The sequence below is a fragment of the Eurypyga helias genome, unplaced genomic scaffold (assembly GCF_000690775.1).
Source record: "Eurypyga helias isolate BGI_N326 unplaced genomic scaffold, ASM69077v1 scaffold6331, whole genome shotgun sequence".
Taxonomy (NCBI): domain Eukaryota; kingdom Metazoa; phylum Chordata; class Aves; order Eurypygiformes; family Eurypygidae; genus Eurypyga; species Eurypyga helias.
Window position 1 is genome coordinate 198,428 of NW_010231422.1, and position 17,888 is coordinate 216,315.

Genomic DNA, 17,888 nt, shown 5'->3' on the forward strand with positions numbered 1-17,888 from the left:
AATATAAATAATTAATTACAGATAATTCACTGGCTTTTCACGATGAGCTGCTTAGTTAATTGAAGGAGTAGAGACATGGCTGTGATGTGTCAGGGTAGTCAGTGGAGGCCAGGTCAGGTTCGCACCCTTGTTCTAGTGGGCAGAGGGTTTAAGGTGACAAACAGAAGCATCCCAAGAGAACAGAGAACCTCTCCCAGCTGAATATAAATAATTAATTACAGATAATTCACTGGCTTTTCACGATGAGCTGCTTAGTTAATTGAAGGAGTAGAGACATGGCTGTGATGTGTCAGGGTAGTCAGTGGAGGCCAGGTCAGGTTCGCACCCTTGTTCTAGTGGGCAGAGGGTTTAAGGTGACAAACAGAAGCATCCCAAGAGAACAGAGAACCTCTCCCAGCTGGGGTGGGTGAGTTACAGCTCCCGGGGCCCAAAGGCAGGGCAGGAGGAAAGCTCCTGGGAAAGAGGAGGGAGAGGAGTTAGGAGCTGGGATTGTGTTTCAGGAGGTATGAGGTTTTGAAGGAATGATGGCAGCTGGGAGATGGGAAAGAGAGAAATATAGTTGGAGGAAGAAAGAACTAGAGAGGATGTAATGGGAAATTTCAGAGGTTCATTCCCACTGCTGAGGAAGAGATCTGGGTGAAGATGGTGTTTGGAAAGACACTGAGGACACGCAGATGCTTCACTTGCACAGGAAGGAAATTAAAGAACTGTGATTAAAAGAGAGAAAAAGGAATTCTTCTCCCAGATGTAAACTCAGCCCTGCAAACCCTCCCATGAGTGGGAAATGAAATTAATTCTCCTTGTAATTGGAAATGGCATTTCTCTGATAGCCCAGTGCTGACTCTTCAACCCCAGATGAATGCAATAACATCACAAATATCAATTTCTTTTGGAAGCCACAGTTCTTTTTAAGAAAAAAAGAAAAAAAGTTATACCAGTGATGGATGAAGGGAGACAATGTGTAATAAACTGCACTAAGTGTGCCTGCATAGAGTGAACCTTATCAGTTTGGATGGAATTTAGGCACTTAGCCTGTTATCCTTTCTTTCAAGACAATGCAGTGATGGAAAACAGAACTCTGTCAACTCAGACAAACTTTTAATTTCACTTAACTGCATCTGAAAGGTAAATTTCAGTAAATTAATCCAAATTGCTTCCTTTTCACAACACACGGTGCTGAAATACAGTACTTAACTTCATTGAAGAAAAGACTGCTTTTCTTTAGAGGAGACCTAGACACTTTTGAAGTCTAACAGGTAAATTGTGGTCAGATGATTTCCCTCCATATGGTAGCTTTGAGCTTGAAATTTCCATCACTGGGGCCTTGTTTGTTTAAATTACTCTATCCACCTCCCTGGTAAGGACAGTGCTCAGAGAGTGCATGCCTACTGGTACTCGGGGGGGGGGATCACTCCCTCCTCCAGCCTGTCTCCGTGCAGCCAAGTGAGCAGTTGCCACTGTTGCATTTATTTGCTCTGTGTTCAACCAAGGGTGAGGATGCAGCTGCCGAACGTTTCTGATTTGTTGTAGTGAGCCTCACTCCCAAAGGGACTGCTCCAGCAGCCAGGAACAGCGGGAGTATAGGTGTGTCGGACTCTCTCCCTTGTCACACCTCAGTGCTGTTTGGGGCTTCGCTGTGTTGTGTGGCCCCTTGGCTTCCCTCCAGCACTTCCGTCTACTATTTCCTTCACTGTTTCCCTGGCAGGATTTCCTTCTTGGGAAACTGGTGGATACCCAGTGGCTAGAAGAAGACATTTTGGGCAGTGAAGCATCAGTTGATCCTTCTCTCTCTTCAGGTTGCCTCTCTCAAACACGTAATCTTGCTTCTGTGAAGGCATCCTCAGCTCCTCCTGAGCAGCGAGCAAAGCGTGGGGAATACTGCATTTTCTCCTTCTTAGTTCCTTAGTGCCTCCATTTGATCCCCCTTTGAGATGAGTAGATGGCTTGATACCTCTTTCAGACAAGCACTGACGTTGGCCATTCTTCCATCACGCCCTTCGCACAGCCCCAGGCACCAAAGCCGACCAGTGGGAGTAAAATTACAGCGCAGTGCAACTCGGTGCGGTATGAGTAAGAGGCAAACCTCCTGACTGTAACATGCGATACGGTGATGACATATCTTCCCTCCCTAGATGGATTTTATTGAGGCTTCTAGGATTATCAGGTTGGTCAGAGTGCACAAGACGTATTAATTAAAGCTGTGCATCGCAGTAACGGATGGGAAGTCCTGACATTCGTGTCCCGAACTCCAGCATCACCAGGCTAACAGACCCTCCCTGTCAGCTGGCCATGAGTGATAACTTCTTTCCCCTTGTAAAGTCAAAGAGTTAATTTGTTATCCCCCAGCTGGGGCTGAAAAGATGTGCAGCCACACTTTCACCTGCTAGACACACATAAAGATCTGCCCGTTTCACTTTGTTCTGCTGCTGTTCTCTGTAATGTGCTGCCACTGTGTGATGAAACAAACACAGATAAACTGTAATAAAAATAAGCAAAAGTCTTGCATATTTACTTTCACTGTTGCTTAAGTGTCTCACCACCAGCATGAGCAATTAATATGAAGCAGTATGCAAACCCTGTTTTAATGAAAGCTATAAATACCTGAAAATAAAATCATTAGAGATAAGAACACGTAAGTCTCTTGGAAATAGAGGCATAATTTGTGTATAAATTCCAATTTTATTTCATGAAACTAAATTCTTTATTGGTAATCCATTAGGTATTTTATTTTCATGAAATTTAAATCCATCATGAATATTAAATCCATATTTTTGAAGGCAAGCAACTAACAAAATTGGAGCACATAAAAGCTAGGATTTTTGAACAGTGAGGTATTTTTCAGCATTGGATATGCAAGAGCGCTTTCTGCTCCTTCCTCCTCAATGCTGATTAACGTTGAAAATACAATGCAAGATGTTTTATGGAACCTATTAAGAGCTTTCTCCTCCTTTCTTGTTCTCTACTTTTCATTTGGGATGTGTTGAGTAAAGATCGTGTGTGTTATATATTTATATCTGCCCCAGCTTGGTGTATTTCTGACTTGGGCTGAACATAGCCCTACCATTGCTAGCTTTGTTAAGCTGCCCAAGATCTGTCTGATGCATCACAAACAAGATGTTTGCTTAGGATTCAGTTTCAAGAAGGAGCAGCTGCTGAGTTATGATAATCTCTTTCTCCATGATGCACATCCCGACTTGCTCCGCTGTTTCTCAGCCAGCGCAATCTTATTATTTCCTCACTCAGTGCCAGGACTCATCTTGATTTTGGACAACCTGTTAATTTTTCAGTTCCATGGTTCTCCGTTTTCTGCTTAAATTTTCTGTTTCCGCTTGCCCTTTTTAACTCTGGCTGCATGCGCTTGGCATGGACCCTGGAGCGAGGAGTAGGAAGGGACCTCTACAGCATCTCTACCTTCATCCCCAGACCTCCACACCCACCTCCACCTCTCTGAGCTGACCTTGCAGGGCGCTGTGATCCTACAGACACTTCAGAGTCAGTCCATGCCAGTGAAAGGGAGGGGTTTCGGAGTCTACAGCCTTCAGCAGAACCAGTTTGACATGGGGACATGTCTCACTTGGAGCTAGCATCTCCGTGTCCTCTGGCACCACTGCAGACTGCAGTAGGTAGGAGGCATAGCTAGGCATCCTCTTTCATTTTTTCACCAGGAGGTAGCTCTCCTCCACGTTATTTCATCTTCTTTGCTTTTCCTACTGTTTTCACACAAATACATGTGATGCCAAGACAGTTGGCATCGGTTCCATTAATTCTTTGCTCAATTCATGGACATGGTTAAGTAGTCCAGGCTCCTTTTGCTGGTGCTTTACCTTCTCCTGGCAGCCTCTTGGCCAGTCTGTGTGATGGTGGCCAATGCCAGGGGTGTTGGAGACCTGTTGGGGGCACACTGTGGTCTAGACACCTACAGTAATAAGTCATTAGCAAAACCTTCATGTGTACGCATCAACCTTTTATTTCTCAGGCATCAGAAATGCACTTGTAGTTGGCATTAAGCCGAAGAAAAGGTGCCTGTGGGTGCCTGTAGAAGCAGGTTTATTTTATCTACAGCTTGTTTTAATGTTAATATTAAGCTACCGTGGTTAAATAGGCTAGACTCTAAGTCTTCAGACTCCCATCCACAACTACTTAGTCATAAAAATAAAGTTTCAGGACTGGACATATAGTACAAAGTGTCTCCTGTGGTGCCAGGCAAAAAAGGAGGGCGCTTACTCCCCAAAAGGGTTAACACTCAGTTTGACTATCCTCTGTGTTAATGCAAGGCTTTTTCTCCAGCTATTTTTAGTCCGTTCCAGCAGTGTATCCCACTGGGGTCTGGTATGCAAGAGGTTTGCAAACACTTGTATTTCTGTGTTGTTAGAACAGAGCGTTGGTGTGTTACTGGAGTGTGTGTTCCTTTGGCGACTGAAAGGAAGGGCAGACCGCGCACGTGATCCGTGCACATGTTTATTGTTGCCTGTGAATAACCATGTACAGCAAATGGGCTCTGGAAGAAAGCTTGTTAGCAGATGTCGTCATGGCCCTTCCAATTTATAAATATGAGCCTTGACATTTATATTTTCCATATCCAGGGCTTTCACTAGCCAGATGTTCTGAGGATTGGAGCCTATAACTGTGACTCCTCATGGCATATTGTCTATCGCACACACACAGAAAACTAAAACTGTATTTCTGGCTCCTATCAAACAGAGAAGAAGAGAAAATGCAGGAAGTACCCTCAGGTAAAGGGAATTCCTCTACATCTGAAATGCACTTTACCACAAAACTCTTGACGTTCACTCAGCTGAAAAATAAGCCGTCTGGTTTAACAGGCAGAGAAAATTCAATGCACAGTAGCACTTCTACCCTGCTGTTTGGGGTGGGTGAAGAGTGTGGTTTGTGTTAAACTTGCAGGGCTGACTGTAGTTGCAAACACTGTAAGAAGTGCTGTGTGGGCTCATGCCCAGGGTGAGTTGGATTCCTTAAACACAGAAGTGGGTAGTACAGCACCTGCGCTCCCTAAATTGCAGTTCTTAATATAGAGGCTTTTCCTTTACAAGTGTTGTGTTTTCCCTGTTAAGTGGGGGATGGCCAGCTCCATACCCAGACTCCTAACTGGTACAGCCAGCACTGACCCTGCGGGGAGGTTGGACCTCTGTGCACATGAGGTTTGGAGCTGTTAGGGTCAGGAGCAAGACGTTTCCCCACTGCTCAGGCTATGGAAGCAGGAGAGACCCCATCTGTTCCATGGCTGCTCCTTGCACTGCACCCGTCAGGGAGGAAAGTTAATGGAGTTGTCTCAAAAGCTGGGTTTGGGTTGGAGATGGGACCTCTGAAAAGACACCATTTGCTGTGTTAGTGGCTGGCTGCCTCTCTGCCCCAGGGATACGCAGGTGTGTTGAAGAGATCACTTACCATCTAAAAGCGGGAACAAGCCACCTTCTCAAACACTGCAGCCCTAAGCTGGACTTACATATTTTGAGTGATCCTTGTGTCTAGCAGTTTCTAAGCCCCAAAAGATTGGCTGTTCCTCGTAGTAAAGCTCCAGACTTAGCAGAGCTACATAAAATCTATAAAATGTAAAAAAACCTTCATCTTCCAGTGAAGGCACTTGTGTTACTGTAAAGAAAAATGTCTTTAAAATTCAGTGGAAATGCAAACACACAACACTCTCAGTGCTAGCCCAGAGGAAAAGGGTAAGGGATATGGGGTTTATTTCTGGTTCTGCTATTCCCCTTCTGACTGGTGAGCTTCACGCCCTGCGAAATGAAGAAAAGTGTGGCAGGGAGGAAGATGGCATTACTGTTGTGTTGGGCAGTTGGTTCATAAGAGGGGTTTAACCACAGTTACGCTGTGGGAGCGGGTTTATCTAAGGAGACAGATTCCTCGCAGAGTGAAACGGGAGGAAACCTGGTTTCCTGATGCTCCCGGCAGTGCGAGCTGCACTGCGTGCTGGAAACCCAGCAGGACCCCAACGGGCAGCTGTGGTCCCAGTCCAGTTACTCACTGGGATGAAGGAGAAGTAGGATTTATTTAAATTCATATGGTTTTAATGCTATAAAAGCCAGGTTCCTGCAATTATGAAAATGCCAGCCCAAATTCCGATTTCATTCAGATCTCCTCTTCACAATTCCTGAATAGCTTAAGTGAACAAAGTAAGCATTATACCCAGGGCCGGATCCCCGGGGCGCTGGAAAGCGAGGGAGCCCATTGCCTGTGAGCTGCTGGGTGCCCGGGGTGCCTCACATGGAGAGACGTGCTGCGCCGTGCTCACAAAAGCTCCGTTCTGCAGAGATACCGAGGGTCTGGGTTATGACACCTGGCAGGGAAAGCTTTTGCAGCCTCCCCAGACCCGCAGGCCAGCGAGCTGCTTTCTGTGAGCCACTGGTGCCATCCCTGGGCTTTCAGAGTGCTTGGAAGTGCTTGGGGAGGAGAACTAGTTTATTCTGTGGCTGGTATTACTGTAGTTGCTTTGCAAGCAGCAGGAGGAACCCAAACCTTGTGGGCAATGCAGTGATTCAATGTCCTTGGCATTTCTGCCTGGTAGATAGGCCCTATGAACCTTTTTTATTATTTTGAGAGTGAGTCTGTTGGAAAGAAAAAGAAACTGGTGCTTTTGTTCAGGGAACAAGCTTGAATTCAATGCTGCTCCGAATAACAGGTTCAAAGATCTGACCTAACCTTAATTATTCTTACTTAGAGAGACTCTGGAAAAATACAAGCAGTGAGCAGGAAAGCGAGCCCAGTGAATTAGAGAGAAAAATATGATACAGACTAAGTGGAGAGAAAAACTGTTAGGCGGAGATGGAAAAAGAACAGGGAGAAGGAGAAGGAAAAAGAAAATTAAAATCAAATGGAAAAATGCAGTATATTGGACATCCATTTAAGCCACTTTATATTTTGGTTGTTCGTTCTGTTCCTTAATACTTTGCACAGGCATCTTCTTAGCCGAAATCATTGTGTGTCTTAGAGAACAGTCTTGGAGAAAATACTTAATTTGACAGGATGTTTTAGGTATTTCCTCACTACTGCCTATTCTAAATCATTTTAAAATCTGGAGGGGAAAGACAATATCTTTTACAGTGTTTAACAAGAAAGTGACAGGGTCAAATATATACATCTCTATGAATGTATGTGTTCCCCAAGCACATCTAAACATGCATGGTTAATTCTGTGCATCTGCAAAAAATATTTGAGCCATAGGGCCCACACAATGCCAAACAAACACTGGAGTGCACACAGGAGAGGGCAGACCGAGTTCCTCTGGTTCTAATTAATTGAAAGGTTAAGCCCAGGACATAAAATATGGATTATTATTTTGACCACACCAAAAATGCAAATTGTTTTGCATGTGGGGCTGTAGTGGTGAGAGCAGGCAGTTTACAAAATACAGACAAAAGATATTCTGCTCCTGCTTGAGGTTTGGTTCAAAACCACCTGACTGCAGCATCATCAAATTAACTCTTTACTTGTTGTGTATCAGCAGGTTGACCAAAAATCTTCACGTATTGCATCACTGGCAAGATTTTTACAATACTGAGCCCATCTGTGTATGCACCCTTGATGTTCTTGTTTACTTTGGCTGTAAAAACTGTCATCATTATCTGCCCAAGGACCAGTGAAACAAGTACTTGGTTTTTTGAGCCGTGATGATGAGTGTCTTAATTGCGCATACAAATCAGGTACCCAGCCAGATGTGTGCAGTGCGTGGGGGTGAGCCCACATCACTATTTAGACGATCGTAAACACATCCTGGCTCAGATGTCTGTGCAGAACTGGTGAAACAAAGGGCTCTGAGCTATTCCCTCTTCGCAAGGGCCAGGCCCTGGGTAAAACTGGGATGCATTATCCCAGCTTTCTGATTGCCTCGTCCCAGTGCAGAATCACAGGGGGATATTCTTAGGATATTAGAGAATCATCAAAGCATTTCTTAGAAGGGCAAAGGAAAGAGCTAATGTTGTCATCTCCTGCCTTGGGACCACCCAGACACTCTACAACAAATCATGGGTCTTCAGCTACAGTATCTTGAATTATTGTTCACAGGGATTTTAAAGAACTTCATTTCTATTTTTTTTTCCCTCTTTTTTTTTTTTCTTTTTTTAAAGGATGACATGTAGTTTCCTGACGGGCTGGTTTTAATAAGGTCAAAATCTTTGTTGTTGCCAAATCAGAGAGGAATATAACATCTTTAAGTCATTAGATGGGAATGGGGTAATTACTCGGGGGGTGTCCTTCAAAGGTTATTGGTTTTTACAGTGTTCCGTGTTTTTACACCATTCTGCAGTTGTCTGGAAAGGAGGAGTGGGCCTGATTCTGCCACCACCACATGTGTGGGTGCAGGGTTTGTATTTGCAGGGTTTTCCTGAAGGACTTCAGAGTGGGAGGTTGAAAAGGGCGTCTCCAGTCTCCTCTGGGGATGAGGGAAAGCTAAACCTGACTGCAAGGTGCAGGAAACACTGGAAGTTCACTTCAGGAAAGGGCCCTCGGTCTGTGCTGGAGTTGGCTCTCACCTGCACCTTCCCTACCTGCTAGATGCATCCTCACGTCCACCTTTGCATCACTGTGTCTCCATGCCTGAGGGACCCTCAGGCTGGATCCTTGGGACAGCAAACTCCTCTCCCCCTTCCTGCCCCATCCCTGTCCCCTCCTCTGGCCCCACAGCAGATAACACGCGTTGTTTGCCTTAACAACGTGACCCACGGGCAGCGTTAGGATGCCCCTGAGAGCACTCAGCCTTGCTGCAGTGACAGTCAGTGTCACTCCAGCACTGAATTTGTCATCACGGAGGTATTTTGCAGGTGGCCCAGGCAATTGGGACCTGAAAATCACAGTGAGAGCCTGCCAAACACTTCACATCGTGTTAATGCCGGGGGCATCACACTAGCGCTTCAAGGTCTTGACTCACATCAGAGTCAGGAGAGTGATAGAAGTGAAGTGATTCAACGAGGTTTTGATGATTCCTCATGGGTGACATGGGAATAAAAACCAAATCTCCTAGCTTCCAGCCCATGGCCCGTCCAGAGATGGGGTCAAAACTGCACCAGAGGCATTTGTGCTGCATTTTAACACTGACCCTCCTCCTGCTTACACCAGGCTTACAAAGTGAGACGCCTTTTCCTCCTCCATGTTGAACCTTAGAGCTCCCTAAGAGCCAAGACCTGCAAAAGGGGACGCCAGGCTGCAGCCCTGCCATGCGCGTTGATGGGGAGTGTCTACGGGACCAAGGAGGGGAGCTGCATCCCCACCAGCTGATGCTTTTCGTGCTGCAGCAACAGCAGTTTTCCTTTTCCCTGCCTTGCAGCCCCATCCCAGTTTAGGAATCCCTCCTTACCAGTCGGAGCCCTCACTGGGACTAGAGCTTGGCTGGGCTTCAGGAGACCTGAATTCCAGAGAGAGAGATCTTCAGAAGCTGCTCATCTCGCCTATCTTAGAGACATGCCTTTGGGGGGATGGACTGTCCTCTGGAGACGTCTTGTTCCCCACAAACTCTAGTGGGAACAAGCCCATACCTGACATAGGATTTAAAGGGTGGGATTAATTGTAGCTATCAAGGGCCAGGGCATCTGAAGGACTGCCTGTGATTCTCTGTGATGTCACCTTCTGCAGGTGCTGCTGACAGCCTTGGTCCCTTCATGTTCAGGAGGTGAAGGTGTCTCACGTGACTTCACCCCACTAAGCATCCCATCCTTGTGTGCAGTGTCCTGCTCCCCACCACCATCCTTCCTGCGCTTCAGCACATGGTGACGGAGGGGCTTGGGGTCCTGGCAGGCTTGTTCATGGCTTTCTGTCCTTTCAGAGGCATTACCTGGGAACACTTGGGCTTCTCCTTCCGTCTTTTCCCTGGATGCCCTCCTCTTTTTCCTAGGTATAGGCCATGGCAGACATGGTCCTAATAACGAGCAGGGCTGGGGGAATAGACCACTCTCAGCGGACAGGCGCTGCCTCTTGCTTCTGCACGGCGGCCAGAGGCTCACAGGTGCCTGCTTCAAGGGGAGAATTGCTCGCTGTCAGTCTCAGAGGAGCCAGAGCGTGGAAATAAGGCTGGATCAGAGCTTGACATTCCTCTCAGGTGGAAAGATGGTTCCTGTTTGAGTCTTGTCAGAAGGAAAGCTCAGATCAACAGTGACAGGTTGCTGAAAGGCTCCCAATGGGGTTGCCTGACCCCTCTATCGATATGCTGCGGCTGTGCTGCTCGCAGAGAGGGTGGGTACTTGCAGGGTGGAAAATGGCCAAAAATCTGGGCTCCCAATAACCCTGGGGTGAAGGGAACATAGTAGAGATAAGGCTCTTTGGCTCATCCCGTCTTGTCTGTTGGCCACAAACCAGTGTGTGATATTGCTTACTCATTCAGACATGCAAAGGCAGTTTACTCCACTACTGCAAATAAGTAGTGGCCTCCTCTGGACCGAAACTGGATTCCTTAATCAGATCCAGGTTGGATTATTAGTTTTTTCTAATGAATAGAACCTTGCAAAAGCATGAGCCTCTTGGCCATGATCCCACAGAGGGCTTTAGGATGTGCTGAGTTGTAGGTATGTGAATACGAGCCTTACTGGGAGCACTTGTGTGCTTGCAGTGCTTAGCATCCTGCTAGCTTGGGACCAGAATACTCGGCATCTTGCAGGATTTATCCCTCAGGCTGCAAGAGCAGTGTCTGTTAGGAAGGCAGCGATGAAGGCAGAGATGATGAAGCTTTTGGGGAATGGAGCCTATGCTAACCTAAAGAATCCCTTCCATAAACACATCAAATATTAACCTGAAAATTTCTGGAAATTAAGACTTTACGTTCCCTTTAACAGGTTATTCTAGTGGTCTTCACAGTTAAATCCTTACGATTTATTTCTAATGTGATTTTTTCCCCCACTGTACTCTTTTTCTTCTTAGTTAAGCACCTACTCTTTTCTTTCAAATGTGTGGTCAGACTTCTTGCCAGCCAGCTTGTTTACGTACTGCAACGAGTTGGCCCCAGTGCTTTAAGCAGATGTATTTTTCAAATCTTGATTAATAAATTTTGGTGGTATAAATAGGTCTGCTTAGTTCCAAGAATAATTGTCTTCACTAGCAGAACATTATTTCTGATCACCAGCAAAATAATGTGATCAACTCCCTTCACATCTGTTCATTAAATGGAAAGGAAAAAAAATAGGGCAAAATTTGTTTGAAAAGAAACAGGAAGCATATGCTTAATATCACTTAAAAACACCCTAGCCTTCATAAGGTTAACATCAAATCACAAATGCAAAACAGCCATTATTGTATTTATCCAAAAATTTTCTTTCGGTTTACTTGCTCTTTAGGTTTTCGGTTGAAACACGCAGTTTTTCAGGGTTCAGTCTGCGCTGGCACAGTGTCTTGACAAGTTTCCTTCAACAGATGCTATTGTAAGAAAGGCTGGCTGGGTCTGCGTTTGTTTACATTTATTAAAAATAGTTGTCATGTGTTTGTATAGCTCCTTTGATCCAGAAAAATCCCCAAACACTTTGTAAGTTATGCTAAAAAGGGTCATTTCCCCCGCCCTGAACAGAAACCACGTTGGGACCAAGGCATGGCAGCAGATGAAAAATGCACAGAAATATCACCACCATTTGGTCCTCACTCCCTCAGAGCAGCATCAGTTCTCAGTCGGCTTCAGAACACTTACTGGGACGATAAAGGTGGTTTGGACTCTGCGAGCAAGAAGTAGTGAAAAGACCATCTTCCTGGAGGTGGCATGTTTTTCACGCACATTCTTCTGCTTTGCAAATAAAGAAGCAGTGGTACCCACTGCACAAAGCATCGGGCTGGCAATACCTCGGCTGGACCTACTGTTTCCACTTTTGTGCATCTCGCTGCAGGGAGGACCCTGTTCAGCCAGGCAGAGCCAGGGGAGAGCAGAGGAAAGGATGGAGGGAAAGCACCTGTGGACTGGCAGAGAAAGGCAGAGGGAATGGTTTGTTTAAAAGAGAGAAGGCTGAGGTGAAGCATGGTTAAGTTTTCAAAGCATGTGAAAGGCTGCTGGGAAGAGGAAAGGAATAAACCTGCCCGTGGGGACAGGAGAAGTCACGAGCTTGTGCTGCAGCAGGGGAGATTTGGTGAAACACCAGGCAGCAATTCTGAACATCAGGAATGGTGAAATGCTGGAATAGTTGTCTGCAGAGGCTCTGGAATTGCTATCATTGTATTTTTTTGGGGGGATTGGATGAGACATGAATGACAGGAGGGGTTAAGATCTTGTTCCTGTCTTTGGGACACATGGGCCAGGAAGTATGTCTTGGTCCTACCCTCCATGATCCTGCTGTGGTGTCACATGTGGTCAGATGAGCCCTGCTTAGATGGATGAACCCAATCACACTAAAAATTAGTTTGTGAGCTCCTTGCAAAGTCCTCGCCAGCTAAACCAGAACAGAAATTCCCCCAAAGGGTTGCATGTGTGCTTGTTTTATTTTTGAGTTTTAAAATGCCCCAAATCACCAAGGTGCTTCAACATGCCCCCAGTGCAGAGGACTTTGAATCATCTAACTGGATTCACTAAGGTCTGTTCACAAAGCCTGTGCCTGGGGCCCTCTTTTTTGGGAAAGTTTTACACGTTCTAATGATGGTAAGACAATGTATGACTAATGCGCTGATTTGAAAAAATGCCCTATTATCTGATCAAAAGTACAAGCTCATGAATTTGATACCGCGGGTCATTTGGCTAGAAGATACCTGGAGTATTCCAAATTTTTAAAATGATCCCATACACAGAAGCCAAAAATAGAGGTATGAACAGTGGAGCCAGTGGTTGCCTGTTCACCACAGACCGTGTGGAATGTTTTATTGAAGACATTTTTATCAGACGCAGAAGAATCAAATACAGAATATCCTGGGCTGGCAGGAGAAGGTGCAATAGTAATTTAGATGATTATCCCTCAGATCTGTGATTCATTTTTATTATTCTCTGTGTACATTTGAGCAATGATCAAAACCTCCCTGAGGACAATGGAAAATTTCTAGCTGAGTTCAGGGGACACTGTTGCTGCCTTCATCCTTAGGGAAGGTCTGAGGGTCAGTGAGATCCGATGTGAACATGCACACATGCTCAGAGGGAGTTTGGAGAAGTCATCTCCTGACACCAGGGCCCCCCTCTAAGATTAGCTTGTGATCTATCTTAGTTGTCCAGACCCACTCTGTAATCCTTAGGAAGAGAAGGACCCCGAGCAAGAGTAAGTACCCCCTAGAGACCTGCACTGGAATGAGGTGGATCACCTTTGGGAGAGGTTTCTCTCGCCTTGTGGTAAAAGGGATGATTCTCTTTAAATCTCTCTAACCCATCTTGGCAGTCAGCTGGAAGCAGAGTTGCATTTAAGAAAATGTCTTGTATGGATACCCTGTGATTCATTTGCTATAGCATGCTTTGTACACATTAACAGAAACACACTGTTCTCTTGTAAAGCACTCAAGGATTTTTTTCAAAACAAACTACCTCAGCTTACAGTATTTATCTTAACGAGGAAACCTTTATAGAAATCTAATTTCTTGAAAACAGAGAATTACCTCATTAATTGAGGAAAAGAGTGGTCAAAACCTCTTAGGTCTTTTTACAGGAAACTCGGGGATTTTAGAGTAAATTGTAGAGGCATTTTTTTTTTTTCCCTGCAAAAAAAAAAACCCCAAAACTGTTTTCAAGGGAGGGGAAAAAAAAAAAAAAAACCACACTACTTCTGGTGGTTGAATAGAAAATAGAACATCTTACAGACATGTACAATGTTGATTTAAGGCTGCTTTAGGAATCCCTTAGATGTAGTTGGCTGATGAATGGGCTTATGATTCTTTTATGGGTTTCCCGGCCAGCCTGTCCCCCCCATCGGATGTCTCACACAATACATCCCTGAGGTGCAGAGAGACAGTTTGTGCAAGGGACATTTCAGTCTCACTGGCAGACCAAGCCCGTAGAACGGGTCAGGAACAGGATACACCCAAACTGCAAGGCTAAATGGCATTTGGGCAATGTTTTTCTTAAATTACAATTGAAAACCAGACATCCCCCCCTTGAAGTTTAAAATTTGACAGCTAAATTGACAAATAGTCACCAAAAGATGAATACAAGCATGTACCCATATTTACCTTAGGGAAAACTGGTGCGGGGTAAAACCCCCGAAATTGTGAATGCGCTGTCATTATTGCCAGATCTGTGCGACACAGCATCACTAAGCAGAAGGAATGAGATCTGGATCAGAAGTTGGAGCATGACTACATTTCTGTTGAATTACTCGGAGCGTGTGGTACCTAATTTGTCAGAAGCATGCTCTAATGATGCTTTGTATTTGCTGAAGGAAAGGCCATTCAGGGTTGATGTTACGTATATTACCGGAGTTTGGGTAGACAGTGCCTAATCTGGTATCATTCCTGCCAGCACTAAATTAACTGCTCAAAAAAGCTGGACAAATTTGAAACAGCGGCATTAGCTTATCCCAGACCAACTCTTCGTATTAAGTTTTGATGCAACATAGCAGAAGCTCTAAAGCTGTGTGTATTGTATCGTCAGGTCAAGACTTAAACCAACCACTCACCATGGGAATTTAGACAAGACCTTTCTCCGGAAAGGCTGGGTTTCAGGATTTTCTATTTACAGCGGTTTGGTTTTTTGGAACAATCACTGCTTCTCACTGTCAAAGACCTAGTACTGGTTGGATGTATTATCTGCTCCACCAAAGCAATTCCCATGTCTTTAATTCTAGACTGCTTTTTACTCTAATTCATTGCACGTTAGTTAAGATCACTTCTAGCTGCAAAACAACTATCCCACCCAGAAGAGGTGGTGACAGTATAAAGGAAGAGGGAAGAAATGAAAAGAATTATCCCAAAACCCGAGGTGAAGTGTAGTACGTCGTGATTGTTGGATTTGAGGTTGACCTGCGCACGTGTTAACCAATGCCCTCTTCTGGGCGGACTCTGATCTTCTCGCAGTCTGTGGTTGACTCGGCGCATGTGAAGCATCTGAGCTGAAAGCTGTCTTGTTATTGCTTAGACACAAAGATGAAAGCCTTCAGTGCTACTTAATTTTATTTCTGTGCATGAATCTGGAGCGAGGTATTGTTCCTTTTATCTGATATTATGCAAGACACAGGCTTTTTCTTCCAAGGTCAAGATCTCAGATACTATAGCTAAGTATTTATAGGACTGCATAGCTTTCTACCCCAAAAAAACCCCGATTTGATGGACATTTTCAGTATCTCCAAATCCCCTTTATGGAAGATTTTTAAAATAACACAGAGAATCTGCAGGTATTAGTGTCACATCTTGTTTTCAGGGGAACTTGTCTTTTTTCTCCTTGCTCCAGAGCAGAATGTCTCGGTTTTAAATTCAGAATCCACCTTGCACGGTCTGCATGCTCAGTTGTGCTGCTCTGTGACAATTGGTGGATCATGGATCATCCAATAATGGATGCAATGGAAGCATTTTATGAAATGGAGATTACAACTTGAAACTTCCAAATCAATTGTAAATGGACCTTTTTGACCTTCAATGTCATGGGAATCTTGATGAATTCCAACCTGCCTATTCAAATCAAAGTACTAACTCAAGCTACAATCAATAAGCAATCACACCACTATTGAGGCAGATCCACAGTCAGGGAAGCTTCACACCGAGTCTGGTTTTGGCACTGTGATTTGACCCAACATGGCTTAAAGCCAGGAAAAGAAATGAAGCTGCTTGGTCTCTCGTGCTCAAGTTTATCAGCTGTGTAAGGGGATCCTGGGAAATCCTTTATGGCTTGCGAAATAGGGGAAGGATGTGGTTGGTGGCTCCTCCTGGATTTGGTATCCAGTCCATGGTGAGTAAGATGTGTCTCTGCACTGCGACAAATCTTGAGACCTGTGATGGCAAGAAGGTACCTCAGAACGTGAGGATGAGGTCATCCTGGGTCAGCACAAAGACGCACCTGTGGCAGTTTCTGATGCTGGCCAATAATGGATGTTTGAAAAAAAGAGTGCAGTAAGTTAGCTATATCAAGAGTGATCCCTCCTTTGGCTGTATTCTACCAGCAGCCAGAAGCTGAGGGACGTGCTGAATCTCATCTGGTTTATCAGCCCCTGGGGCTCTCCCTGCATGTCCAAAGCGTGCAAACAATAATAATTGTCATTGTTGTTGTTACTGCCACATAGAATGACAGCTCACGGAGTAGCAATAAGGGTTCTCCTGTTTAACGTCCTTCTCTTGTGTTTTATTTTAGCACCACCACGTTGCCTTCCTATATCAGGATTACCAATGGCTACATCACAGTCAAACCTCCCATTTGGATTTCTAACCGGCTGGATCAGAGACCGCATTCAGATCACCCATCCCAGCCTCAGCCTACAAGCTCAGCTTCAGCCAGCCTTTTATGGCCATCAGTAACTTCTCCTCTCTGCGTGGCCATAGCCTCTTTTCTCCTGAATCTACTGCAGCCTTCCTGACCACATTAGTATTACGTGCAATCCCTTGGAAAAGAGAAGAGAGATAATTTATGAACGAATCGGAGGATAAGACAACAACAGTTACAAGCTGGACCTTCTCAGTGAATCAGTAGTGCCTTCTAGCTGATTTTGTCTCTTTGCCCAGATACATTTTGAAACTCTAAAGCTTTATTGTAACACTGACTTACATCTTCTTTTTGTAGAAGGATCTTTATTTCCCATAGTGCTATGGGGTTTTGTAAAATATACATGTTCATATAAAGAAAAAAAAGAAAAAGAAAAAATGTATTTATTCGACTGGTAAACTTATTTTTCTTGTTGTATATGTTAATAACATCCCTATTAATCAGTAGCGATGGTGAAACAGATAAATTAATATTTTCTATATTTGTTTTCTAACTGACAACTCTGCAAATGTCTGAACTGACACCAAATGAATGCCTTCTTTGTTTCTTTAACCATTACTTTTTACAACAACTGTCCAACAAGTGCATTTCCGCTGAGCTTCTGTGTTTTACTTTTTTCATTTCATTACCATAGCTTGCACTGAATAAAGCAGATCCTGCTCTCTGTGGGCTATGCCCATTAGAAAAATAGGCGCATTCTTAACTCGTTAGCTGCTACAACCTAAAATCCCAGTTATTTTTATAAGATTTAGGAAGTCATTAGTCAAGATAACCCTCTAAGTTCCCCTGTTGTCTTTAACTAAACTATTTAACTTCTTTGGAAATTGCCAATTTCCCTCTTTGTCCTGGGATTAATTCATTAGCTAACAGCTTTTTCTTAATAAAAAAATTGCTTTTAAAGTCTGGAATAATCCCACTGGAATTATTTTCTTCTCTCCCTCATCTTGTACAAACACAAGCCTACAACCTTATGCAGTGTAAATGAGAACAGAACTTGGTCTGTCTATAAAGATGTAATATCCTGTTGATTTATAGAATTTCTTCGTACTAGTTGTATTCATGCAGATGGACAACCTGGAGGGTAAAAAACATCTACAAATTTCTCTTCATCCTGCTATTATGACACACAGAGCCTGTATCTCTGTGCTGAATTTTGATTTGTCCAAAATCTGTCCAAGACCATGGTGACCAAATTAACCCCTGTGTCATGGAGACGCACAGAACGTTGATGCGTTTGTAGACTCTGGTGCCTTTGTTGGCTTAGATGGAAAAGTTACGACACCTTACACACTGAAAAATGTGCTCCCGATCCCAGCAGCTACTTTTCCTGAATGCAGTGAGCAACATCTATGGGAGAAAACACACGTCTATCTTAAAAACTGTTGTGTTCAGTAAAGCATGTTCATTTTGGGGTTTTTTCCCCAACAAAACGTGATGAAAAATTCCTCTGGACACAAGAGTTTCAACCAGCAAATTAATTTTGTTTGAAATACTTTTTCTTTGGAAGTCATGTAGAAACCAAAAATCCAAAATATGTGATGAAAACAACTTAGTTAAAAAAGAAGACTTGAAAACC

At 44.2% G+C, this 17,888-nt stretch overlaps 1 protein-coding gene across 1 annotated transcript in view; it reads left to right on the plus strand.

Moving 5' to 3' along the window:
* The window catches only part of LOC104516657 (metalloprotease TIKI2-like), a 134,462-nt gene extending 117,247 nt beyond the window's left edge, over positions 1–17,215 (plus strand). Inside the window, exon 6 of the mRNA XM_010161067.1 lies at positions 16,184–17,215. Coding sequence (XP_010159369.1) covers positions 16,184–16,406 — 223 coding nt within the window. The 3' untranslated portion in view covers positions 16,407–17,215. The remainder of the gene's footprint in view (positions 1–16,183) is intronic.
* The last annotated feature ends 673 nt before the right edge of the window (positions 17,216–17,888 follow it).